Raw genomic sequence first — 26,410 nt, 5'->3', positions numbered from 1 at the left:
CATTATTTATACTTTTTTGTTCTTTTTGGAGACAGGGTCTTGCTTTGTCATCTGGGCTAGAGTGCAGGGTGTGATCATGGCTCATTGCAACCTAATTGGGGCTCAAGCAATCCTCTTTCCTCAGCATCCCGAGTAGCTGAGACTACAGGCACGCACCACCACACCTGGCTAACTTTTCTACTTTTTGTAGAGACGGGGGTCTTGCTCTTGCTCAGGCTGGTCTCAAACTCCTGAGCTCAAGCAATCCTCTTGCCTTGGCCTCCCAGAGTGCTAGGATTACAGGCGTGAGCCACTGTGCCCTGCCCCATTATATATACTTTGAATAAACACAATACATTTTAATATTCAAAAGTTTGTTTCTTGTTAAAATATCTAATTGAGGTGGATTGATAATAATGCCACTCCCAGAGAGTGATGTATATCTAAACTGTTTCCATGTAGAAACTAGTGTTCCAAGGTTTTACCTTTTGCTTTTGCCCTTTGATTTTATCTGCCATTGAAAAACATGTTGCATTCCTGCCTTGTATGGAAGAATTCTGAAGATAACCAGACAAATTTGTAACTCTAGCAGGCCAATTTATATCTTTAAAAAGTAGGGGCCAAACTGGATTCTTGCAGTGATACTAAATGCTCAAATATGCTTGACAGAACTATCCCTCTAGATAACCATCATACCCACATGCAATCATAGTTGTTTACGATTGTCTTCCAAATTATCACATAATAAAGAGAATAAGCTCAAATTTATTACATTAGCCTTTACATAATTTATTGTCTTTACCAAGTCACTAAGCACATTATTCAGTTCAGTTGATATTTGTATGAAGACTTTTTCAAAGAAAGAAGTAGTACGTGATTTACATTCTGAGATAAGCTCCTTAATTAGGCAACTATTCCAGAATGTTTTCTTTCTTGCATTGCAGCTGTACATCCAATTGTATTCTTACACAAAACTTCAAACTACATTTATTGACATTGTAATTTTTCATAGTTTTCTGTTGTTTAGAGTTAGTTATGTTTGTTGGCAATGAAGCTAAAAAAAAAAGAGAATTATTGCTTCATATTACTATCATATTCAAGTAGCATTAAACTAAAGGAATGGCCATATTAGCAATATTTATACATTCATGTACATCAAAGAGATTACAAGGAAAAGTAACTTATTAGCATTATTTATTCTATGAGTTGGTCTTCCTGGGTATTTCAACTTGTGTTCTTGGTAAGTGATAATTGAGGTACCTTCTTTGCCACACAGTCTCCCAAAATTTCTAAAAATCTCTGATGAAGGTTTTCACCAATGTGAAATATAGGGTACAATGTACATTATTTGGGTAACGGTTACATTAAAAGCCCAGACTTCACCACTATACAATATATCTGTGCAACAGAACTACGTGTGTACCCCTTAAATTTATACAAATAAAATTCTCTGCAGAAGAGCAATTTCTTTTACAAAACCATATTTAGATACTTATGAAACAATGACTGTGCTAGGCAATGTTAGGCCATAGAGACACAGTGATACACATAATTACACAGGTCCTTGGAAGTCATGGAGTTTATAGTCTAGTAGGGGAGATGGACATTTATCAAATAATCACACAAAAAGATGCTAATTACAAACTTTGATTAAGTGCTACGGAGAGATTTACAATGTTGTGTATAGTAAACAGAACCTGATCTAGTTCTCTAAAGAAGTGAAATTTTAGCTGACATATAAAGGGTGTTTTTGGGTAAGGTAGAGGAAGCATATTATAATGAAGTGTTGCAAAGGAAATAAAGGAACAAGAATAGGCCTCTTAGAGGTTTAAGCTAGAACCTGAAACTTGTTATACTTGATATTCTTTTAAATGAAAAATATACTAAATTTAAAGTGGCTGAATAAAATTAAAACATTTTCCATTCTTTGCTTGCTAAACTGTTTAAAAATTGTTAATACAAGTGTAGATAAAATTTTCCCATATACTGCTGTTAGAAGTATAAACTTTAAGCCACAGACTTTAAAAATGTACTTAATCATGCATGTCTTTTTATTCGATTATACTTTTAGAAACTAATCTAAGAAAATATTCAAGAATGATCCACTAGGATATTAATAACAGCGTTATTTATAATATACAACAAACAGAAACAATGATTATGTCTAACAGTAGGGAGTTAAAGTATGACAACCCAGATTATAGAATAATATGCACCCATTAAATCAGAGTACTTAATGATAGGGGAAAAATTCATATTAAGTGAAAAAAGCATTACAAAACAGCATGCAGAATAAGCCGTGTTTTTATTTTTTGAAATAGAAATACAAAGGAAGAAGACATACAAAAATGTTGACAATATTACCTTTGGATAGGGTAATTTTTATTTTCTATTTAGTGTCCAATTTTTAAAAACAATAATGCATTATGTGCAATGGTTAGAAAACAATGTCATTAGAAAAATTAAGTAGCTCAGTAATATTAGTTCAGTAAATACTATGGTTTTAAAGAAGGGACCACTTTTTGCTGTTGGCCCACCAAGAGGTATGCCTCCTCACATGTAGTAATATTTGATAAATGGATCAACAGAATGAATAATGACCTCAGAATATTCCAACACTTAACTTCACTACTGCCATTTATTCTACTAGTCATTCTTAACTAATGAACATCCAAATCATCTGCTAATTAGCACTTTTAAAAGTCACTACCTTTGGGTGAGGGTATGTTCAAATTGAGCCCGGTGTGAGAGTGCCCTCTGGTGGTTTCACCAATAATGCTTTATCGATCTGAGGTGTATGAATCCACCTCACCAGTGGAAATTTGAGAATAAGAACTGAGTAGCAAGTTTTTCAGGAAGCTCAATTTATTTAAGGAACCATCCTGTTAGAGTAGGAGACTAAGAAGGCTGAGACTGTATCAAGGGCTTGAAGATTGGTGCAGGTGTTAAAGTAAACAGCACCTAAACAAAAGTTAAACAACCTTTAAAGGGGGCTGATAACCATAGGCAGCTATCTCTGCCACTTTACATGCATGTTGGCTAATTACAATATCATTTACATTGTGGTTTTAAAATTTCTCCACCTTTGGGCCGGGCGCGGTGGCTCATGCCTATAATCCTAGCACTCTGGGAGGCAGAGGCGGGTGGATCGCTCGAGGTCAGGAGTTCGAGACCAGCCTGAGCAAGAGCAAGACCCCATCTCTACTAAAAATAGAAAGAAATTATCTGGCCAACTAAAATATATATATAGAAAAAATTAGCCGGGCATGGTGGCGCATGCCTGTAGTCCCAGCTACTCGGGAGGCTGAGGCAGGAGTATCGCTTGAGCCCAGGAGTTTGAGGTTGCTGTGAGCTAGGCCGACGCCACGGCACTCTAGCCTGGGCAACAGAGCGAGACTCTGTCTCAGAAAAAAAAAAAAAAAAATTTCTCCACCTTTGAAATCACCATGACAATTCTAAGACAACTGTATGAAGTACGAAAATAGAGGAAACGCAATTCTAGGAATTATTACCCAAATTTTTAGCAAAAGCCAACGCTTTTGCCTTGAATATTCCTCCCTTTAATTAGTAAGACTACAAAAGATCTAAGACTTCCTCTCAGTGCCTCTGCTCCCTTTCAAGCCTGCCCACTCTTTCCTGAGAGCGTACTTCTGCTTTCAGTGAAGCTTTTGCTTGCTTGGCTTATGTGGTGCATCCTGAAATTCTTTTCCATGACAAACACGAAGAACTTGGAAAAACCTCCACTTGGAGGCCAATAACAAGCCCATTTTCTGTAATTTTAAAATGTCTGTAAGAATAGACAAATAAATGGGCCTTTCATAAAATGTTAGTGATGGTGGATGATAACAGGTTCCTATCCCTAGGTTGGGGGATAGGGGTGGGGGAGCAGGGTGGAGGTGATGTTGGTGATGGAATATGTGTTTATTTAGCAAAATTAAAAATCAGCAACCCACGAAAACCAAATTTCCAAGAACTACAGTGTTAATCTATATTTCCAGTACAATGAAGTCAAAATTAATTCTCCAAAGCATTGACATATCAATATGTGGTTTGGGCATCTTAAGAATTGAACAATCCTTATTTAGTAGATCTTTGTACTTAGAAGAAATGAAAATCCTTGTCATTATATTTTGTTTTATTTAAATTCTTTCTACATTTATAACATATCTAAAAAATATATAAAAGTTTAGATATAAATCAAACTGAAAGAAAACCAATCACTTTTCCAGGATCCACCATCAACACAGCTGGTAAATATTTCTGATTTATCAAGTTCTATCAAATTGTTTTTTCTTTAATCTTTCAAAAAATAATGAAAAAAGTAAACCACTTAAAAATATTTCCTTTGAGTAACAGGGTCACCATTATTATTTCCTTTACTCTCTCCTATTCACTATTCCTCATGTTTTACTGGCCACTTTTACCTTTAGATAGAGTTTCTTTATTAAAAAAACTACATTAAGTAGACTTTGAATGAGAAATTATTTTTCACATCAATTTTACAAATACTGGATCAGAAATATTTCACAAGTTTAAATAAAGCATATTTCCACCTTCTTAAAAGATTCCTCACCTCCTAAAGAGAAATGGCAGAGGCAGCAATACTATTAAGGATCATATACAAGCTGGTAGCGACAAGCAACAGCAGAATAATCTATTAACATTCTCATAACACTAGTTTAGTGATATTAACATTTTAATCACAGAGCTGCCGCTGTTTGCTTGTGCTCTGAAGCTAGCATAATTTTTAAGACAATCAGAAAAAGCCCAAAACAAATTATATAATATTCTATCTAGAAAAATCTCTAGGAAAGCACATTCTAGGGTGAAAGAAAACCACCCCTTTGTCATTGTAATGCACTGAAAAAAAGCTTTGGAGCCCTTTGGGTCCTGTCTTTCCCACTGGTTAGGTAGGGTTCCAGTCATTTAGTCTAATCTGTAAAATGGGAATGATGTTCCTTCTTCAAAGATTATTGTGAGAATTTAATAAGAATGTATGGAAAGGTCCTAGCAGATAGTAGAAACTGATTAAATGTAACTAATTTAATTATTTCCTAGAAGCAAATCGAAACACTTGTAACATTTATTTTCTGGGTAGATCTCAAGAGCTTATTCTCAAAGGCATTTTAAAAATCCCCTTCAGGAGAACTGTGCACAATTTTATTAATTATACTTACATTATTAACAATGTTTAACTGATTATGTAAAATAATACTTAATACTAGATGCATAAAAATATAATGGGGTTATATCTCAATAAACTCATAAGTTGAAAATATTGTAAGTCAAAAATGCATTTAATATACCTAGCTTACTGAACATGATAGCTTAGCCTAGCCTACCATAAATGTGCTCACAACACTTACATTAGCCTAAAGTTAGACAAAATCATCTAACACAGAGCCTATTTTATAATAAAGTGTTGAATATATCATATAATTTATTGATGTTCTACTGAATGTATATGGCTTTTATACCATCCAAGAGTCAAAAAATTGTAAGTCGGGACCATCTATAAATGAAAGACTTTAATATCGCAAAAGAAAAATAAGATGAAATAGGTTTCTCTAAATGAGAAAGTCAAATCCAGACTTAATATAAAGAAATGCACATTCTAATATATGAAAGGACATTTTATTATTACTATTTTACTGTATAACACATTAGTGAATACACCAGATTACATTTTCTCAAATGGCAAATTAGGCACATTTCTCTCTGATTCCCTGGAGAACCTCAATATTATCTGTCCTTTGGAGGATTCAGTTTCTTACGACGAGTGTGATACCTTAAAAAAAAGAAAATAATTGGGATAATTTTAATAAAAGTTACTCCTGATAAAAATCTAAATTTCTATGATTATTTTGCTGTTATTAGAACTATTTTTTTAAAAAAATCAGTGAAACTTAATAGTTTATACTGGAACGAATGCTCCATCACTTTTGATTTTTTTCATGCTCTCTTGAGCCCAGGCATTCAAAGTTGCTGTGAGTTATAATCACACCACTGCACTCTTTAGAGAACTCGTCTCTAAAATAAATAAATAAGTAAATAAACAAAACTGGGTCTAGGTCTTCAAATCTGTTTCCTACTGATGGGAGTAGCTATTTTTTTTTTTTTTGCCTCCATGGGAAAATATTAAAGTAGTTCTTTAAAGTAGTACTGTTATTCAAGCATTTATAAGATTGCTCCATATTTCAGAAATTTAGAATTATTTTCCAGTTTATTCCTACTTTCTATCCAGTCTTCCCTCCATCCTTTTCTTTCAACATAGTTTTACCTTTAGTGGAGCTATGTTAACCTTCTTTTTTCTTATTTAAGGAATATTATGAGAATCAGGATCTTTATTCATTTTAAAGTAAGTGAGCATCTACTATATGCCAGGGAACTACTTCTAGGTCCTAATGATTCCGTAGTACACAAAACAAGACAAAAATCCCCACTCTCATGGATCTTACATTCTAGTGCAGGGGATAGGAAAACAAGATAAATAAGTAGGCCAGCGAAGGCTTCATTGAGTAAAACCTTGAAGGAAGTGAGAGAGCGAGCTTTATTGATATTGAGAGAAAGAACATTCTATGTGGAGAAACAGCAAGTATAAAGACTCTGAGGTGGAAGGAAGGGCATGTTCAAGGAGGAGGAAAGAGGCCATGTGGCCGGAACAGAGTGAACATGGAAAAGAACGGTAGGATACAAGGGTAGAAAGATAACAGAGGATCAGATCATGTAGGTTCTTGAAGGCCTATGGTGAGATGGGAAGCTATTTAAGGGTTTTCGATAGAAAAACAAGAACTAACAGAAGTTTTAACAGTGTTACTTGGCTGCTAGGCTATGAACAGACTTTAGCGAAGCAAAGGCAGAGCGGGGAGACCAGTTAGGAAGCTATTTCAATAAAACAGACAAAGGGTAGTGATTTAGGCAAGTACACGGCAGAGGAAATGGTGATAAGCGTTCAAATCTGAATATATTTTGAAGACAGAGCTAACAGGATATGCTGATAGACCAGACATTAGGTGTAAGACAAAGAGAAGAGTCGAGTGGTACCAAGGCTTTGGCCCAGGCAGTGAGAAGAATGAGCTGGTATTAACTGAGGGAAGGCTGCAGGAGAAGCTGGTTTGTGGGGGACCATCAGAAACACAGAGACACATTAAGTTAGGGATGTCTATTACACATGTTGAGTAGGCAGTTGGATATGAAAGTCTAGAGGTCAAGGGAGAGGTCTTGAACACAGATTTGGGAGCCATCAGTATGCAGATGGTATTTAATGCCATGAGCCTGGATAAGAGCACTGTCCTCAAGAATGGGACAGAAATGAGAGGCCTAAGGACTGATGTGTGGGGCACTGCAAAATTCAGAGACAAGGGAGATGAAAAGAAACCAGCAAGAGAAATCAAGATAGTATATGAACTTTAAACATGTAAACAGAGTTTCAATAAAGTTATTAAGGTTGAATTAATGTGAAAAGTAAACGACACACCATTAGGAACTCTGTAAGTACTGCTAAAATGATGTGTTCTAGAAAGAATTATACTGGAAGGAATGCTTCATCACTTTTGATTTTTTTCAGGCTAAGGAAGACTGAAGAAAGGAAGAACTTGTACAGAGATGCTGGCAACTGAGGGCACAGGCATGTCCTGCTTCCTGAGTAATGGCAACATTAAAGGCCAAAAGGAGATACCTCAGGGCCAGCTGTGGGGGACAACGTAATTTAGAATTGTGTCCTCAACAACTATTTACAGAGCCACGACTGAATGTAAATTCCTGTAGGAAGCACAAAATAAATGGGTGTGCATAACACTTACCTTCCAAAGAATATGTTTGAAACCCCAGGACTTCAGGTTAACATCATGTAATAACTTAGCTAGTTTGTTTCCATTACTTGTAATATCATCACACAGGAAGTAGCAGAAGCTTCATTATATATGCTATTTTTAAAAATAACCTTTGCACAACTGAATATAAAAATACTCATTCAGGCAAAGGCGGAGGGTAGAGAACTAAAACTTCAAGTTAACCCCAAACCCAACATCCTAGGTTTCCTCATCACCCATCTCCCACACTAAGAATTCAAACAGTTCTAGCACCCAGCCTTGGTATGAAGTCCAAATCTAAGAAGACTCTTTGAATTGACATCCAAAAGTAAGTAGGATAACCAGGATAGGAAAAGGCAAAATTCAATTCACAAATTTAATAGTAAAGACTTAACTTTAGACTTGATTTAGTTATTGGGCTGGTTATCGGCCACTGACTAGTTAGTTCGGCATCAACTCTGCACAGTCATACTACCTATACTCCCAGTCTGCCCACTTTGGGTGAGGCCAATAATTAGATGCAAGTGTCTTCAAGGCTGAATGAGGTGGGGCAACACCCTTGGATCATTCAGGATTTGCTGACCTTGACTAACAATCTGATAATGAGGAAGATCTTAACCCACCTGTGACCTACCTAGATAAAGTGGAACTGGATAAACTCATATAACTTGATAGCTGAACTCCAGAAATAAAACTTCCAAGAATCACTGGGAAATTTACCAGTGGATCATCCCCAAAACTCTTATAAATAAAGTACCATTTCAAAGAGGAACTGAACACCTTAATGAAGCTATGAAGATCATTAGGTGAGATATTATTCCATCAGACAGTAACTTAGCACCCATACATTATATTAAGGATGCTATGCTAGAAGTCTTGTGGAAAATTACAAAACAGAAGATGCATTCCTAATGAAGAGAGAATAATCTAGAGAAGAAGTAAACAAAATAACTACCTACAACTATAACATTAACAGATACCTAATAAACTATAGTTTATATATATGGTTGTTTTAACAGGGGTAGGAACTATTCAAAGTGAATATTATCAAATAAAGTTTCAAGAAGAAAGTAAGCTAAGAGCAAATGGCAGAGGAATAGTGAAGGTACTGAAAATCAAAGCATAAAGCATTTAAAACAGCTTCATGTTGAAATGAGAGGGGGCACTGAGGTCAGACTGGATAAAAAGGAGAGCCCCAATTATATGCTATCTATAAGAAATCCACTTTAAAAAATAAAGACACAAGTTAAAAGTAAAAGAACAGAAAAAGATACATCAGGCAAGTGCTAATCAAAAGAAAGCTAGATAAGCTACATTATACTAGACAAAATAGATTTCAGAATAAAGAATATTAGCAGCAGTAAAAAAATTTAATAAAGTTGTCAATTCATTAAGAGGATACAACAAAAATATACATATATACATCTGATAACAAAGCTTCAAAATATATGAAGAAAAAACAGATAAAAGTGAAAGAGAAAAATCCACAGTTATAGTTGCAGATTTTAATATTCTTCTCCTAATAATTGATTAAATAAATGAAAATTAGTAAAGATATAGAAAACAAACAACACTATCAACCAACTAGACCTAATTCATATTTTTAGAACACTACACCCAAGAGTGGCAGAAAATATACTTTCTTTTCAAATGCACATGAAATATTTACCAAGATAGACCATAATCTGGGCCATAAAACAAGTCTCAATCAATTTTAAAAGACTGAAATCACACAAAGTGTATTTTTTTATCAGAACGGAATTAAACTAGAAATCAGTAATAGACATCTGCAAAATTTCAAAATATTTGGAAATTAACAGCTGCTAAATAACCCATGAGTCAAAGAAAAAGGAGATAATTTCACAAGGGAAATTAGAAAACATTTTTAACTGAATGAAAATGAGAACTAAACATACCAAAATTTGTGAGATGTAGCTAAAGCAGTGCTGAGAAGGAAATTTCTAGCACTAAATTGCTTAAATTAAAAAAGAAGACAGGCTTCCAAATCATGAGCCTTAAGAAAGTAGAAAAAGAGGCTTCCTCAGTGGGGACCTGATACCTCTTTTGCAAAGTGACAGCAGAAGAGACTATACTTATGCATAGTTTAAAAATACTTTTCAAAAAGGTGCATTTTATACCTTTTAATAAAAACTTATTTAAAAAGATATTACATATCTCCAGTTATTAAATTCATAATGGGTCCCATTCTTTTGATTGCTGTAATTTAAGGATTTTGAAATATTTAGTAAGTCATCTTTCTATATACTGAGGTTTTTAAAAAATGGTAAAAAGAAAAAGAATGGTCACTGACATCCAGAAACCAACACTTGTAAATGGTTTACATTAATCCAAAAGATATACGTAGACAATAAATAAATATTTATTGAATGATTAGTGATTACACATAGGCTTATTTAAAATTCAGAAAGATGACCGGGCGGGGTGGCTCACGCCTATAATCCTAGCACTCTGGGAGGCCAAGGAATGAGGATTGCTTGAGCTCAGTAGTTCAAGACCAGCCTGAGCAAGAACAAGATCCCATTTCTACTAAAAATAGAAAAATTAGCCAGGTGATGTGGTGTGTGCCTATAGTCCTAGCTACTTGGGAGGCTGAGGCAGGAGGATCACTTGAGCCCAGGAGTTTGCGGTGAGCTATGATAACACCACTGCACTCTACCTGGGGTGACAGAGTGCAACTCTGTCTCAAAAAAATAATAATAAAAGAAAAGAAAACAAAAGAAAAGAAAATTCAGAAAGATGATGCATCTGCAAGGACAGCGCATATAGGTAAAAGTTTTCTTTATGCACATAAACTAGTATCTGGGTTTTTCTGCAGAGCTCTTTATTAGGATAGATATCGGGACAATCAATTTCATCTAATTAAAGTCTGCTTACAATTGAAAGTCCCTAGCAATTTTGATGGAAAAAAAAATACCAGGAGATTAGTTAGCAGCTGAAAGCTAATTAGTAGTAAGATTAAGTAAATAAGATTAAACATAGGTAGGGTACTAGACACAAATGTTTAAAGACAGCATGCTTAGTTTTAAGACACGTAATAGTCTTCCTGCCTTCAGTCTTGCCTCCTTCAAGTTATATACCTTTAGAGGGTTTTTATAATTTCAGTGATTTAGTTACGAACAATGCTTACAACAGACTGTAGCAATATGGAACATGCAGGGAGGAAACAGGTACTGAAAGCCATTATAGAAGAAGTTCAAAAAAGGCTTGAACTCAAATATCTAAGTAACAGGATAGAAATAAAAGGTCAACATGAAAGATGTTATAAATTATAAAAAAAAATCTTAGAATATGGAAATAACTTAAGATATAGGGAAATGAAATGGCTTCCTACTTTATTTTCACATGCCCTAACTTTACAATTACAAAGGTAGGGACAAATCCAAACAGCATACATAAACAAAGTGGGTACAAATAAGAAAGAAAAGTCAAAGAAGGAGATATAAAATAGAAGCAGGAATTGAAAGAGTATGTTGGCCAAATTTTTTTCTTGGTACATTGATGTGGAAATATTACTTGTATTATGGAGATTGTTAAGGGAGGGGCTTTTTTAGACAAGAAAAGAAAAGCTATGTTTTAGTATAGTAAATTAATTTTCTTGGTTCCATACAATCTGAACTACTAGCGACTTCCCCAGCTCGCTTTATCTGCCATGCCATTTCCTCTGCCTGTGGAGCTTTTCCCCCAAGGGAATGGGTTAACTCCTAACCATCCTTCAAGGCTCAACCATACTCGATTCGATTTAATTGTTTATTTACTATCTTCCTTCCTTGACTGTAAACAACTTACAAACAGGGATTGTTTTTGATCACCTAGCACTTAGTAGAGCAATTTGCTGAAGTATATTCATTAATTCTATAACTGTATCCAGCCATCAATGTGCCAGCCCAGTGCTAGTTACTAGATTACACAAGTGAAAGTGAACAATAACAAAGTTTGTTCAAATGAACAAATACAAACAATAACAAAAAAACACCTCATACTTTGGTATGGAAGAGATACATAAGAAAGAAAAAAGAATCAAAAAACGAAAACTAATTAAAGCCAGAGTCAGATAGCAGGTAAGAATTGATGGAATAAAATGCTAGTATTTGCAAACAGAAGGGCAATTGTATTTTCTAAAAGGAACTGAGAACAATACATACTGCCCAATCATTTGCTGCACCCAATTTTGTTTTGGTAATAATTCAAAATCTGTTGAAGAAATGGAAAAGGACTGAGGACATGATCAATTATTTATTGGGAAGATTAATAAAAACAACACACTAAATGACTATATCATAAAATAGGAAAATTTTCAGGAACTCTTACAAGTAAATTTCACTGAAAGCTCTCATTAAATTCCCCCATTGAAGCAAAGGGGAAAAAAAGCAGCACTATTTCATTTCAGCTACATTATATGTAAATTTAAAAGTACAATATAGTATGTATTGCACTTGGGGTTAATTTTTCCATGCAGAGTATCACTTCAGAAGATTGTTAATGTAAAAAAAGTTGTGTGTTCCTTCAGTGTGTCTAGTGGGAGCTGAGGAAAAGAAAGTAGAACTTACTGTCCACGAGGATACCAGCGGTGCTTGGTAGTAAAGAACAGTTTGCTAAGTTGTTCTATCATGGGTCCTTGCTCAAGGTTTTCACTTTTTTGTGCTAATCTGGTTTTCAGCATGTGATCGTGTGTTTCTTCATTATTATGCACAGGATCTGGTCGAGGGATAGGCTATAAAATAATCAGTAACACACAGCAACAAAATGTAGGAATGTTAGCCAGCATTTGACTCAGTTTACCATAAAACAATTACCATACTTGGTAATTCGTTACAGTACCTTAGGGAGGGTAAATAAGTTACCGGAACAGCATTTCAACTTAGTTGCATTATTCATTGAAGAGTCAGAAATATTTTTATCACAACAAATTTTAGGTTTCTTTTTCCAATAATAAAGTTCTTATTTTCCCTAATAATAAAGTACTTATTACTTGTTTCTATTTCCCAAAAATATAAATTATGTCCATTATTATTTTTTAACTTAAAAGTTTATAGTCTACCTTGTATATCATTAAGGTAAGAAACAATGAATAACCTTTCACTGAAAATGACATTTCTTATATCCAATGGAAGCAGGAAAATTTTTAATGTTTTCATTTTAGGTGAATGAAATACCATCAAATAATGCTTTATGGTAATTTCAGTAGTTTTCCCCTAAAGACATTAATTACTAAAAACCACATATCCCCAACACACATAAATGATACAACATATTCCCATTAGTAATAGTAGTTCACTAAAACCTGTAAGAACCACTGTCTTGTGGGTCAAGTCACCTGTATTTTAAATATCAAGTGATATTAATGTACATAACAAAGATTGTAGCAATCAACATTATATAATCCAATCATAATGAAAATAACATGCCTATAATGATAATATATGTAACAAGATTATAATATTGCCTTGCTTTACAAATCACCATAACATGTATCATAATACAACGAAAATCTGAATTTACAACCAACCAGATAAGAAACAACTCAAACGCAGATGTCTTCTTCACATTCACATGCTATCATTGGCAACTAACTTCTACCACTGTATTAAATGTTATAGCACATATAATACTTATATCTAGCTTATATGTACATGAAACAAGGTCTTTTTAAAAGGCAATATATAAGTACATGGAGGTGGCACAATTGAGTAAGTACAGTCATGTGCTACACAATGACATTTCGGTCATGTATACAACAGTAGTTCCATAAGATTATAATGGAGTTGTAAAATTCCTATCACCTAGTGACAATGCAGATGTAATAGCTTGTGGATGTCATAGTGGAAAGCATTACTCACATGTTTGTGGTAATGCTGGTGTTTAAACAAACCTACTGTACTACCAGTCATATAAAAGTATATCACATACAATTCTGTACAGTACATAATACTTGATAATGAACAACTATGTCACTGGCTTATGTATTCACTATACTATACTTTTTTATCATCGTTTTACAGTTCACTCCTACTTATAAAAAAGAAAAAAGTTAACTGTAAAACAGCCTCAGGCAGGTCCTTCAGGAGGTGTTCCAGAAGGTGCTGTTCTCACAGGAGATGACAGCTCCCTATGTGTTACTGCCCCTGAAGACTTTCCAGTGGGACAAGATGTGGAGGTGGAAGACAGTGATAATGGCGGTCCTGACCCTGTGTAGGCCTACGCTAATGTGTGTGTTTGTGTCTTAGTTTTTTACAAAAAAGTTTAAAAAGTAAAAAAATAAAGTAAAAAATAGAAAAAAGCTTATAGAATAAGCATATAAAGAAGATATTTCTGTATAGCTCTATAATGTGTTTGTGTTTTAAGCTAAGTTATTATAAGAAGGTCCAAAAGGATTAAAAAATTTAGAAATTTATTAAGTAAAAATGTTACAGTAAGTTAAGGCTAATTTATTATTGAACAAAGAAAAATATTTATAAATTTGGTATAGCCTAAGCGTACAGTGTTTATAAAGTCTACAATAGCACACAGTAATGTCCTAAGCCTCCATGTTCACTTATCACTCACTCACTGACTTTCCCAGAGCAACTTCCAGTCCTGCAAGCTCCACTCATGGTAAGTGCCCTGTGAAGGTGTACTATTTTTTATCATTTATGCCATATTTTTACTTTACCTTTTCTGTGTTTAGATACATTTAGATACACAAATACGCCTACAGCGTTCAGCATAGTAACAGCATAGTAACATGCTGATGGGTTTGTAGCCCAGGAGCCATATAGGCTACACCATAGACCCTAGGTTTGTAGTAGGCTGTACCCTCTATGATGTTCACATAATGACAAGATCATCCAACAACACATTTTTTGGAACATATAGCCATTTCAGCAACATATGACTGTTACAGAGAGGCAAAGCGACAAAGATATCAGTGAAAAGTGGAAAGGGAGCCAAGTTAGAGCCTTGTCACAGAGAACAGAATATACTCTATGAGGGATAACAAATGTTATGAGTAAAGGAACATAGGCAAGAACAAACAATACACAGGTATTACCTTTATTTTCCTAAACTAGAAACACATTTTTAGAATATTAGTACTTGAATAAAACATACAGCTGGCAGAAGTAGAAAGAATAATCTTTTTACTTGTATCTATGGAAAAAAATCAACATGTTTTAGAGTCAAATGCGAGTGAATCACAAGAAAAACAAAGATGCAAATCATCTTAACTTTCTTAAAGCCAATCTCAGTTGATATTTCAGCATATGACCAGAACCTTTGTATGCAAAATTCTTTCCAGGACCCAAAGAGAAAAAGCAACTCTAAATTTTAAGCCAGGTTTGAGGACATTTGTGTACTGTTACGTACAAATCTTCTTGAGATTTGTAAATCTGGATTCAAAAAGAACATACATTATTCTAATTGTAACAGGTTTTCAAGAATGTTTCTTATTCTGGATCCCAATTTACAACTTATTACTTGAAAAAACAAAAGAATTCCAGCTTTCCTATATGACTGTCTCTTATGCCTACAACAGAAAACCCTTAAGCACGAAGAGGGAGGGACAACGTTATTCATTTAATCAGCAAATACTTATCGTGCACCTACCAAGTTCAAAGTGTTATTCCAGGTGCTAAAGACATAGCAGGGAACAAAACACACAAGGTCCTGTCCTCAGGGTGCTTACATTTTAGTGGTGGGAGATAGACAGAAAACAAGAAAACATCCAATATGCCAGGAATTGTAAGTGCTATTGAGAAAAGTAAATCAAAGGACAACAGGAAGTACAGTGACAGAGGTACAACTTTACATGCAGGAGCCAAGAAAGGTCTCACAAGGTAACAAATAGAGAAAAAGATCTTAACGAAAAGGAATAAACTATGAGGATTTCTAAGGTAAAAGCATTGCAGGCAAAGGACACAGGAAATACAAAGGCTCTGAGGGAAGAGCTTGCCTAATGTACTTGAAGAACAGTGGGGAGGCCAGTATGGCGGCAGTGGAGTGATTCCCTAAACTAGAGAGAGGAATACTGATGATGTAAGAGAGGAGACAATTGTTGTAACAAAGGAAATTCAACAAAGAAAGAAGCAGGCATGTATGCAGGGAAGTGATTATGACATACCATGGCATGACTCTATGCTGGGTAAGGAGAGAGTAAGAATGTGTGAGATACAGGAGGGAATGTGAAGAATTGGTTAGATCAATAGACGTCCCAAAGAGGGGATGAATAATTTCTGGAGCTGGGAGGCTAAAAGGAATTGGTAGCAAACCAGTGGACTTCTTGAAATTTAGACCGGGAGGGAAGAGGAGCAGTTATTGATAATTAGAACATCTCTAGAGCATGTCCATGAGAGTGGGTGGCTGAGGTAAAGAGAGAAGATCAAGTGAGAAGCCAGGGTATTAGACAGATCATCTACATGGATATTAAAATAACAAAGAATTAGGCCAGAAAGTGCTGGAGAGTGTGACAATAAGTTTAAAACCTTCAAGGAAGGCTGGGCGCGGTGGCTCACACCTGTAATCCTACCACTCTGGGAGGCCGAGGCAGCAGGATCACTTGAGCTCAGGAGTTCAGGACCAGACTGAGCAAGTGCGAGACCCCATCTCTACTAAAAAATAGAAAGAAATTAACCAGGCAACTAAAAATATATAGAAAAAATTAGCCGGGCATGGTGGCGCATGCCTGTGGTCCCAGCTACTTGGGAGGCTGAGGCAGGAAGGTTGCTTGAGCCCAGGAGTTTGAGGTTGCTGTGAGCTAGGCTGATGCCATGGCACTCTAGCTCAGGCAACAGAGTGAGACTGTCTCAAAAAAATAGAAAAATAAATAAAAGTACAGTGGAAAGTTTTGAGAATTGAGAAGGGTCAGATTCAGTGATGTAAAGAGCCATATGGGGATGAGAGTCTGCATGCTGAGAAATGACCTGGCATTCTTGGTATAACTGCTAAAACAGGGCATAGGACCAAACGTATACCACAAAATAACAATGGAAGAAGGTACAACATAGTGTGAGCTGGAACATTTACAGGCCAAAAGTTAGTGACTTAGGCCTATTTTCTAAACATTGCCCAAAGAAATGAAACAAAAGAGGCACTGGATTAGTGCCTATGGTATCTGGTTAGGATACAAAACAGACAGACAAAACAGTGAGGTTAAAAAATGGAATAAAAACTAGCAAAAGAACAATAATTTGCTTGGTCAAACCAACCAGCACCCTGGCCCTAATGATGATTTTTAAAAATAGATACCACTAAATACATCATGTGGTGACTTAAATTATCTAATTATTTTCTCCTCAAAAAGCAAATCAAACATTACCAATTAGATGAAGGATTAAAGAAATAAGAGAAAGCATTTCAAATATAAAATAATAAAAAGAGTGGGTCAAACTAACATAAGTTGTATTAAAAACAAAAACAAAACCTCTTCTATGTAGAGCCTGGCTTTTGAGGAAATAAAGCAAAAATTAAACCAGGCCACTTAAAATCAATACCCATGTTGCCCATTAGAAAAAAACTAAATTAAAAAAAAATTAACCTAACATTAAAAAGATTACCTGAAGCAACACTACAAAAGTTATGAAACAGCACTCTAAAATATACATTTTTCATAATTTTTTAGATTATAATATGAGATAGTATGGGACATGTGTTTTGTAATTTTATACTAGATGTGTCTGATCCTTAACCAGAAATCTACCAAATTTTTTAGGCCCAAAAACTGATGCCATAATTGTGTTTAAATGGTTCACTTTGTATACTGAGAAAACTTTTTTAGAAAAAAGATGAAAAATCAGAGAAAAATTGTAACAGTAAAATAAAAAAGGCAAAAGAAGATCTAAACCAAATAAAGGAAATCAGACAACTCCCTTCTCTTTGAATACTGTAAGGAAGTATAAACATTTCTAACAGCAAATTAAAAAGTACAAGAAAGTTCCTCATACATACTTTTGTGTGTTCATATGGAATGTCCACAGAAGGGTGGTAGCATACTATTGTCCTGCCATCAGATGTCAAAGCAAGCTCAACTTTGCTAAAAAAGAATGTTTTAGAAACGGAGTTATACTGTATTCGAAGCAGAATGATGATTCTTAGAGTTAAAATTAATTAATCATGAATTGCTGAAGAGAAGATATTACAGCACTGGATTGGCAAACCTGGTACCCACAACATAGGGGACAACTGAAGACCACCCACAGAATATGCCAACTAAACTACCACAACAGAGGTAGTTAAGAGCTAACAGAGGATAAGGAATTAGATTGTTCCACTAGGATTTTAAGATTGGATACTATAACATGACTACAATGAACATTTAATCAACTGACTTTTGATGAAAGATGGAATTTTACATAATGTAAAACATTTAATGTTAACTCAACCTTTCCAGAATCAAAAAATGTTACCTAATCCAATCTTATCATTATCTTAGCATTCACTAAACGTACCATTAAAACTAGTATCAAGAGAGAAGAAAAAAATATTTTTATTAAAATTTGCAATAAAAACAACATAGCTTAAGAAAACATACTGCAGTTTCTGCACATCAGACTGCTGTAGAGAAAAAAAACAATGTCATATGTTATTCCTAGTTCTTATCAAATAGTGACTGGTATTGAATAAGTACCAAATAAATGATGGTTAAATTAAATATTTGTAATTTAGGATTATTTAATGTCAAACAAAAGATAAGATAAATAATTGCTTAAGCTAATAGATATAAACTGTAAGAGAAAACTATAAAAAAAAAATTAACTTTTCCAAAAAGCTAAAGCATGCTTCAGGAAGAAAAGACAGCATTTCTAACAGCATGTCTGTCTTACAACAAATTAAATATTCAATGAAACATAATGATTTTTATTTAAAACGTTTATAAGCTCAGATACGGGGTAAATAAGATAATTGAAATAATTTTTAAAACCAAAATTAAGTACAATCAGAAAAGAAAGCAGAAACCAAAACAGGAAACAAAATTAAATCATTTCAGATACAGCTAAGACTGTTATTTTTTTCAAGTGAATTTTAATACATACCAATTATAGTCATCTGGTAGAGAAGAATATGTAGATTTATGACAAACACAATATAAAGCTCCATCTGCAAAAACCCCAAACAGTAAAATAGATTTAGTTAATTTGAGTATATGTTCTCATATAAATTTAAAGCTAGTTTCACTCCTGCAACCAACATTTACCGTTTACTATGAAACAGGCCTCTACTAGGGGCCAGGGATTCAACAACAAATTAAGACCCAGTCCCTGCCCTCAAAAGGGTAGTCTGCTTCTGAGAGAGACAGACAAGTAAAGAATTCCAACACAAAAGAGAAGCGTTGTTAGGATGGATAAGCATTGGGAGAGAGAGGAGGCACAGCGACAGGCTACTGAACACAACTGTGCAGGTCCAAGAAAGCCTTCCCAGTGGAGATGACATATAAAGTGCTCTGAAGAATGAGGAAATAACTAGGAGTTGATAAGGGGTGAGTACAATGTTCCCTGCAGAGAATGTAACAGATGCAAGGACCATACGTAAGAAAGAAAATAAAGTGTTTGGGTGTTCCAACCTTTCCCAGAAAGAACATGAAGTATTTGGGTATTCCAAGGTGCTTAGTTTATAAAAGGGGGAGTGTTAAGTGGTGAAATACAAAATAATTTGTTCAAAATTAACTTTTTTTAATGTAAATGCTGACATTTCAAAGCATATTTTCCTTTTTTAGAATACATACAAATTCAAGAGTCATATTACATTTTTAAAAGTTTGTGAAAGGTTCCCCTATGTTCGGAGAAAGGGTGGTCTTTTAAATGTAAAGTTCTTAAAGGTAGCTTTGTATAATTAAAAGCAAGTTCTGAATATATTTTGGCTAAATCCAAGAATCAATCTCTCTCAACAGAGCCTCGTGTTCCTGCTATGTAACTATAACCTACCCTGCCTTTCCTATCTCCAGGCCTTTACCATGTCCTCAGTATGGAATACCAACCCCACTTTGTTCAAATGCCATTCATCCTTCAAAGTCAAATGCTACTCTTCCTTGAAATCCTTTTTACCCTCCCTGTCTGCGAGCCTCCATCACAGGGGAAAGAGTTGTCTATTTTACATGTCTCACAATCAATGCTTCATATGACATTGCTATACTTTCTTTGTAGTCCTTTTTTTTTCTGTATCAGTTATTTACATGCATCTGTGTTTTCCATTTTTGCATACCTTTCCTCTCCCCAAGAACTGCATATACAGAGACATATGAATATAATTCTTACCCCAAAGCTTAATATGTTCCTTAACAAAGTTTACTGTTACCATGCAAAACACTGTTCAACAAAATGTTAGCCCCCAAATTCTATTGATGTAAGAAAATAAACTACAAAGAATTCAAAATTTAACCTAATCTCTCAAAAGATTTATTAATTCTCAATGATCTGTGCTAATACAGAAAAGCATTAAGACAAATCAGAGGCTACTGTAAAAATCATTTACACATATTTTTTGTTTAACATTGATGGGGATCTTCCTAACTATGCATTGATTAGATTAATATTAAAAAAGGTTTGTATTATCTGAATATAAACCAGCTAGATAATATACATGTTCACTGAAAGAAATAGTATTAGATGGCAGAGGCAGGACAGACAGAATTAAGTGTTATTAAATAGGCAGAAGGGAAAATTCAAGACAAGACAGTATCTTAGTCAACAAGAAACTCAGTAAAATTTCTACTCTGTGTTTACACAGACATTTGTTGTGCCCTCATGAAATACTTAAAAGATTCTATCTCATATTCTGGGTATTCCTTGTTTCCACAGATGTCTGTTTCACCTATAAGTCTAAATAAGTTCCTTAAGGATAGGAACTATATACCTTGCTCATCACTGTGTCCCCTATAGTGCCCACTCATAAAAAGTGATTGCCAAACTGCTTCTAAAGTGTTAATTTCTGCATAATACTTGAAAAACTCATTACCTGACATTTTACCAAGAGAATTAATTCTAGATATGGAAGTATCACAGGTTCTAAATATATAATTAGGATTGATGCCAAAGTTAAGACCTATCAACCCAAAGCAACTCAATGTGCTAAAAAAGAATTTTAGTAACAATAATTTCTGTAACTTATGGGCTACTCTTGTTTTATATATATGTTTAATTATATTTTTATAAAAGCTATAAAAGCTAAACTTTGTCCCATTTAATCTTTAAGTATTCAATATTTTAAGTTACTACAGGAAAGGAGGTACAGATGGGGAGACCTAGGTTTTAGTCACAGCTTTCACTTACCAAATATGTGATGCTGAGTAAGTTTATGGAGCCAGAGAACTCAAGATTCTTTATCTTCATAAAGAGGATAATACTATACAGGCTACCAAATTTAAAGTTGTAAAAATCAAATGGTTTAACATACTTTTAAAAACTGTAAAATGTTCTACATTTCCATGTGACTCTATATTTGGGAAGATCTTAAGTGTTAAAAAAGAATACAGCAAAGTCTTTTTATTTTTGCTCATTGAACTTTATCTCTCAATTCATGATTTTGTTTTGCCTCCAGTCTTAATGTCCTTTCCTTTCTTATAAAACATCAATAGTGACAGTCATAATACTTATTGTACCTTCAATAATAGTAATAACAGGAACTGTGCAGAATAAGGGGCTTCAACATATAAGAAGTGAGGTCACTGAGTATTAGGATGACTGAGTGGTACTGGAATGATTTTCTAAATTCTTAGGTAACTGGATATTTTGACAGTAACTCAATCCATTCAGATCCGTTCAACATTTATTTATTTTCTACCATGAATGAGAGGCACTAGGGACACCAAAATAAATTAGATCCAGTACAAATTTAGTGGGAAATCCAGAGAGGAAAAAGACACATAAACAATTTTCAATTATCCAGGGACAGATTAACTGCTTTCAGATTAAGCTGTGTGAGTTACTAATTGCTGTTTCAAGACATGGACTGTAAGAACTGATTAGGTCTGACTTCTCATTAGCCTTGAGGCTGGGTTCCTGTCAGGGTAAAGTAGCAGGGGCCTCTCCTTCAATTCCCAACAACAAAAATGCTCCTAGATAATCAAAAGCTGATTGTAGTTTTAATTATTATCTCACTTTATATCTAATGTCTCCTAGCAATCTCCTTCTCTGTTTATTTAATTCTAACTTGACTTGACTTTGAATATACTATGATAAGTGTTATTATGGTCAGAGCCTTAAAAAGTGGGGGGACTGAGGTGAGTAAGGAGCAGGGATGGAAAGCTTCCTATAAAAGTATGATTTAGCAAACTTCTGAACATTCTGTTCAACAAAGGTGTTTACTGGGCAAAACATCTTTTCCCTGCCTCAAATGCCACCAAATTACCTGTTCATTACTTTGATTTTTACCCTAGTCTTTAAACAGCTCATCTCCCCTTAATAAAGAAACTTTCAATTACAAATGATAGTAAATAGCAAACATGAAGGAAGAGATTAAGGTCAAGCAGAGATGTATAAAAAAGTTGGCTGACATAGCTAAACAGCCTTATAATCATGCCTACTTTAGAAATGGGAGAACAGAGTTCACAGCCAGAGGAAAAGGAAAAAGACAGCACAGTTGGCTAAGAAATAAGACTTTAATATTCTATTTACTTATTTGGGTCCATGCTTTGACTGTCAAACATGTTTCAATAGGCCTTCAAGAAAATATTAGACTATATATAGTTCTTTAGAAAAGAAAGGTAGAAATTGCATTTTATTTTTTTAAATGACTAGGTACAGAGAAAAAAATAAAAAGAGAACCCACCAAAATATTAACAATGATTATCTTTGGAAGATGGGACTGTGAATTTACCCTTTATTGCAAATTTTAAGAACTACTAAATAAGTAATATTAGTAAACATGCTAAGTATAGTCCCTCACTCTTGCCCTCAGCTAAATCCTACTAGTGGTCTACACAGATAACCACTGTTTGGTACAGACCTTTTACTCTGCATTCATGCATATTCACTTTTACTCTGTATTTATGCATATTCAATTTTACTCCACATTTATGCATGTTCACATATGTATATGATGGATCACCTTTCAAATACACAAACAAGATCATATGACAGATACTGTTCTGTGACATGCTTTTTTCACTCTTTCCATTTGGAGATCTTTCCATGTTGGCAACAGCTGCATGATAATCATAGCAAGATGTACCATAATATATCCATCTCCCTTTGGACTGACATTTAGGTTTCTCCCATTTCCATTATTGCAAACACTCCTGCAAATTAATAGGCATATACAATAACTAAACACTTTAAATTTTCTATACTATTTTTAAAAGTATACAACTTTTTAAATATTAAAAAAACTTCACTTACTTTGGATTGGAAATAAATGTTTCAAGATAGTTCTCTTTGATATCACCCATTTTACTGCTGCTGCAGCCATGGTGTTCAAAATCCTTATCAGGTGGTATGAAAAAGATGTTTTGAAGAAGAACTGCTTTTAAAATCTGCTTCTAGGCACACCAATTTTCATCCCTGCTCAAGAGATAAAGAAAAATCAGTGCTCCTACCATAAACTTAAGTGCAGAGTTATATTAAACACTATAAGAACAAGATAAGAGGCCAGGCGCAGTGGCTGACGCCTATAATCCCAACACTCTGGGAGTCTGAGGCAGGAGGATTGCTTGAGGCCAGGAGTTCAAGACCAGCCTGAGAAAGCGAGACCCTGTCTCTACAAAAAATGGAAAAATTTGCCTGGTGAGGTGGTGTGTGTCTGTAGTCCCAGTTACTGGGAAGGCTGAGGCAGGAGGATCACTTGAGCCTGGCAGCTTGAGGTTGCAGTGAGCTATGGTGAGGCCACTGCACTCTAGCAGGAGAAGACAGCGAGACCTTATCTCAAAAAAAAACCAAATCGAAACAAAAAGAACAAAATAATAATCACTACCTAGAACTACAGTCAATTGAAGTAAGACTTTTAAACAATTTTGCAATTCCACGTGATTTAATAATGTGACAAAGAGCAACATCATTAAAATGTAAGATCAGAAACCCAAGAACTATGTCCATTACTATTTCTCTTAAATGCAAACTTCTGTGCACCAAGTGCAGCTTTCCACTCAATGAGCATTCAGTAAATGTGTAATTACTCTTAGAAACAGTCACACGATACACAGAGCATATACTCTCATGATGCTAGTATGTCTGCATACAACCCCCAAGATCCCATACACAAGATCTTACTACGTCACTAGAGTAGTAGTCTGTTTCTGGTTAAATGAAACATCAAACAAGAGGGCCTGCTCTTGGCCCACTAAATACTTATTTAGAGGAACACATATAAATGTCCTAAAGTCCCAGATAAAATTTCACCATCATATATGATGGTGAAATTTTATGGTTTTTAACTTTCCGAAGTGCTTCACCACCATTTCATTTTACTCTCATATTAATCATGTGAGGTATCTTTATCTTGACTCATGAAACTAAGTAAAAAATTTAAATGACTTGCTTCCAAGGACTTTAGAATCACAAACTGGGAAACTTTGGGAAAGTCGTTAACTAAATGACCCTCAGCTTCTTTGATGGTAAAATGGGGAAAACAACCACAGTCTCCATGGGTTGTTGTGAATAGACAACAATAGGCTATGTGAATGACAAATAGCCATTATTACACCCCTTGTTTTTGATCGGCCTCAACGACTGTTTGTGCCCTTCCCCCAAAAGTGATACATAGGCCCTCTTCCTTACTAGACTATGCAGGCTGATTCCTGGCACTGTCAGGAAACACTAACCCTGAGTTCATACGGTGTGCTTTTTAACAGTTTATGACCCACTTTCATACACATTATGTGCTCTGACTTTCACAAGTCTGTGAAGTAGACTTGTGTCTTCATTTCATAGATTAAGAACAAAGGCTCAGAGAGGTCAACCGATTACCTGCCCAGTATTTTGCTGCTTAATAGGTGGAATGCAAACCCATATCCTCTGGCTACGAACATTTTGGGGGATGTTAGGACCCCTCTGTCCGAGGCCCAAGAGCAAACACATCCAACTGGGGGTCAGATTATTCCCCACCAAGGAGGGAATTTCAGAGGTTATTTCCTTGGCCCGGAATTCAACCCTGAAGCAAAAACTACAGAGAGCCTCGGAGGGTCCAAGTTTTGAGGAATAGGCTACCAGGAGCACAAACCCGAAAGGCTTCGACTTAGAGGGGATCCCTAGAGCCACAAGAGCAATCAGCTCCGCCCGGGCATCTGCCGGGACACGAGGCAGGCGCTACAGGAAGCTCGCGGCCACCTGCCTGCTCTTCTGCAGGACAGATGGAGACTAAGGATGCCGGCAGCTTTGCCCTACGGGAAGGACAAGCAGGAGACCTCGACACCTGTCGACAAGCCTTCTGAGCCTGCCCAGCTTCGAGGGACTCCGCGATCAACGGAGAAGAGGGCAGCGGTTACCTTGACAGCTCTTCACCGTGAGCCCGCCATCTTGTTTCAATCCGGGTCCTATGAGACACCGCCCCGTGCCCTCCCGTCCCGCGCGGCTCTCTGGGAAATGTAGTCTCCGCAGAAAAGCGGCCCTGGTGCGGAGGGCGGCGGAGATCGGCTTTACCCGCAGCTCCTGCATTTAGTTGGCGCAGCGTGGCCGAAAAGTTATCCCAGGTACCCAGAAAAACAAAACCACTGCCCCAAGCACACATCCTCAGTAAGTAACAAGTACTATTTTAAAAAAATTATATTAATATTCAGAGAAACACTAGATTGCTCCTTAGTGGAGGAGTTAAAGTTTCCCAGGGGAAGAGGCATTCCAGAAAAGCCCTAAAGTATGAGGACTAGGATTTGGACGTTTGAAATGGGGACCTGGAGAGGCCCTGTGTTCTCAAAACGGCGCTGGCTGTCTCTTACGGGAGGAAGAAATGTGCTGAATACTGGACCTTGCCTTCCATCTTAAGAGGAAGACAAGACGCCCCCCTCCCCCTCCCGGGGCCTTTGCACTTTCTGTTCCCATTGCCAGCAATACTCTTATCTCACCTCTTCTCATGACCACTGCCCCATATTATACAGGTGTTGCTCAAATATCATCTCGGAAAAGACCACACCATTATCCCACACCCTCCTTTATTTTTCTTAAGAACATTTACCATTACCTGCCATTATACATTATCATTTGTTTTCTTGTTTAATGTCTGCTCCTTTTGCTGGAATGCAAGTTCTAAAGAGACTAGCGTCTATCTTGTTCTATACTGTGTATAAACCCTGTATCTCAGACTGTCTTTGGCCTCATGGTAGGTCTCCAGGAAGTGTTTGTTGAATGAATGAAAAGGCTAGATAACACTGCAAGCATCGAAGATGGGAGGCAATGGACTGTTAAAGCAGAAGTTTAGCCTGGAAATTCCTTTCCCTCGTGATTTCCAAAATTTTGTGTTTTTGTACGTTGTTCTGTGAAAGGATCCATGGCTTTTACCATGTGTTGAAGGGAGTTGACAAACCCCTAAAAAAGTTAAGAACCATATGGATCTGAAGTGACTAATATGGAAAATAAGAGAACATGACTTCACAGTAAGGAAAAATAAATGTGGGCTTCTGTAGTGTCTCTTTATTTCCCACAGAATATCAGGGGGCTAATGTTTGCTGGTGTGGAAGCCCACATAGAGGGCCCATCTCTGTCCTTTCC

At 35.6% G+C, this 26,410-nt stretch overlaps 1 protein-coding gene across 1 annotated transcript; it reads right to left on the bottom strand.

Annotated features, from left to right (window-relative positions):
• Positions 1–5,597: 5,597 nt before the first annotated feature.
• On the bottom strand, positions 5,598–25,240 carry MRPL42 (mitochondrial ribosomal protein L42). Its single transcript, XM_069490790.1, has 6 exons — positions 25,195–25,240; positions 23,114–23,275; positions 18,815–18,878; positions 17,730–17,814; positions 12,359–12,522; positions 5,598–5,767 (listed from the first exon to the last, which is right to left on the bottom strand). The coding sequence occupies exons 2-6, from the start codon at positions 23,181–23,183 to the stop codon at positions 5,722–5,724; spliced, it is 429 nt and encodes a 142-aa protein (XP_069346891.1). The 5' UTR covers positions 23,184–23,275; positions 25,195–25,240; the 3' UTR covers positions 5,598–5,721.
• Positions 25,241–26,410: the final 1,170 nt, after the last annotated feature.

This window comes from Eulemur rufifrons, chromosome 16 (genome assembly GCF_041146395.1).
Source record: "Eulemur rufifrons isolate Redbay chromosome 16, OSU_ERuf_1, whole genome shotgun sequence".
NCBI lineage: Eukaryota > Metazoa > Chordata > Mammalia > Primates > Lemuridae > Eulemur > Eulemur rufifrons.
The sequence above is the reverse complement of the archived record's forward strand: the minus strand, read 5'-3'. Positions and strand labels throughout refer to the sequence as shown.

Coding starts and splice junctions, on each gene's coding strand:
- MRPL42 (XM_069490790.1), bottom strand. CDS start 23,183: ATGGCTGCAGCAGCAGTAAAATGGGTGATATCAAAGAGAACTATCTTG. Junction 18,879..23,113: donor ACATTTATTTCCAATCCAAA/GTAAGTGAAGTT, acceptor GGGTTTTTGCAG/ATGGAGCTTTATATTGTGTT. Junction 17,815..18,814: donor CTACCAGATGACTATAATTG/GTATGTATTAAA, acceptor ATTCTTTTTTAG/CAAAGTTGAGCTTGCTTTGA.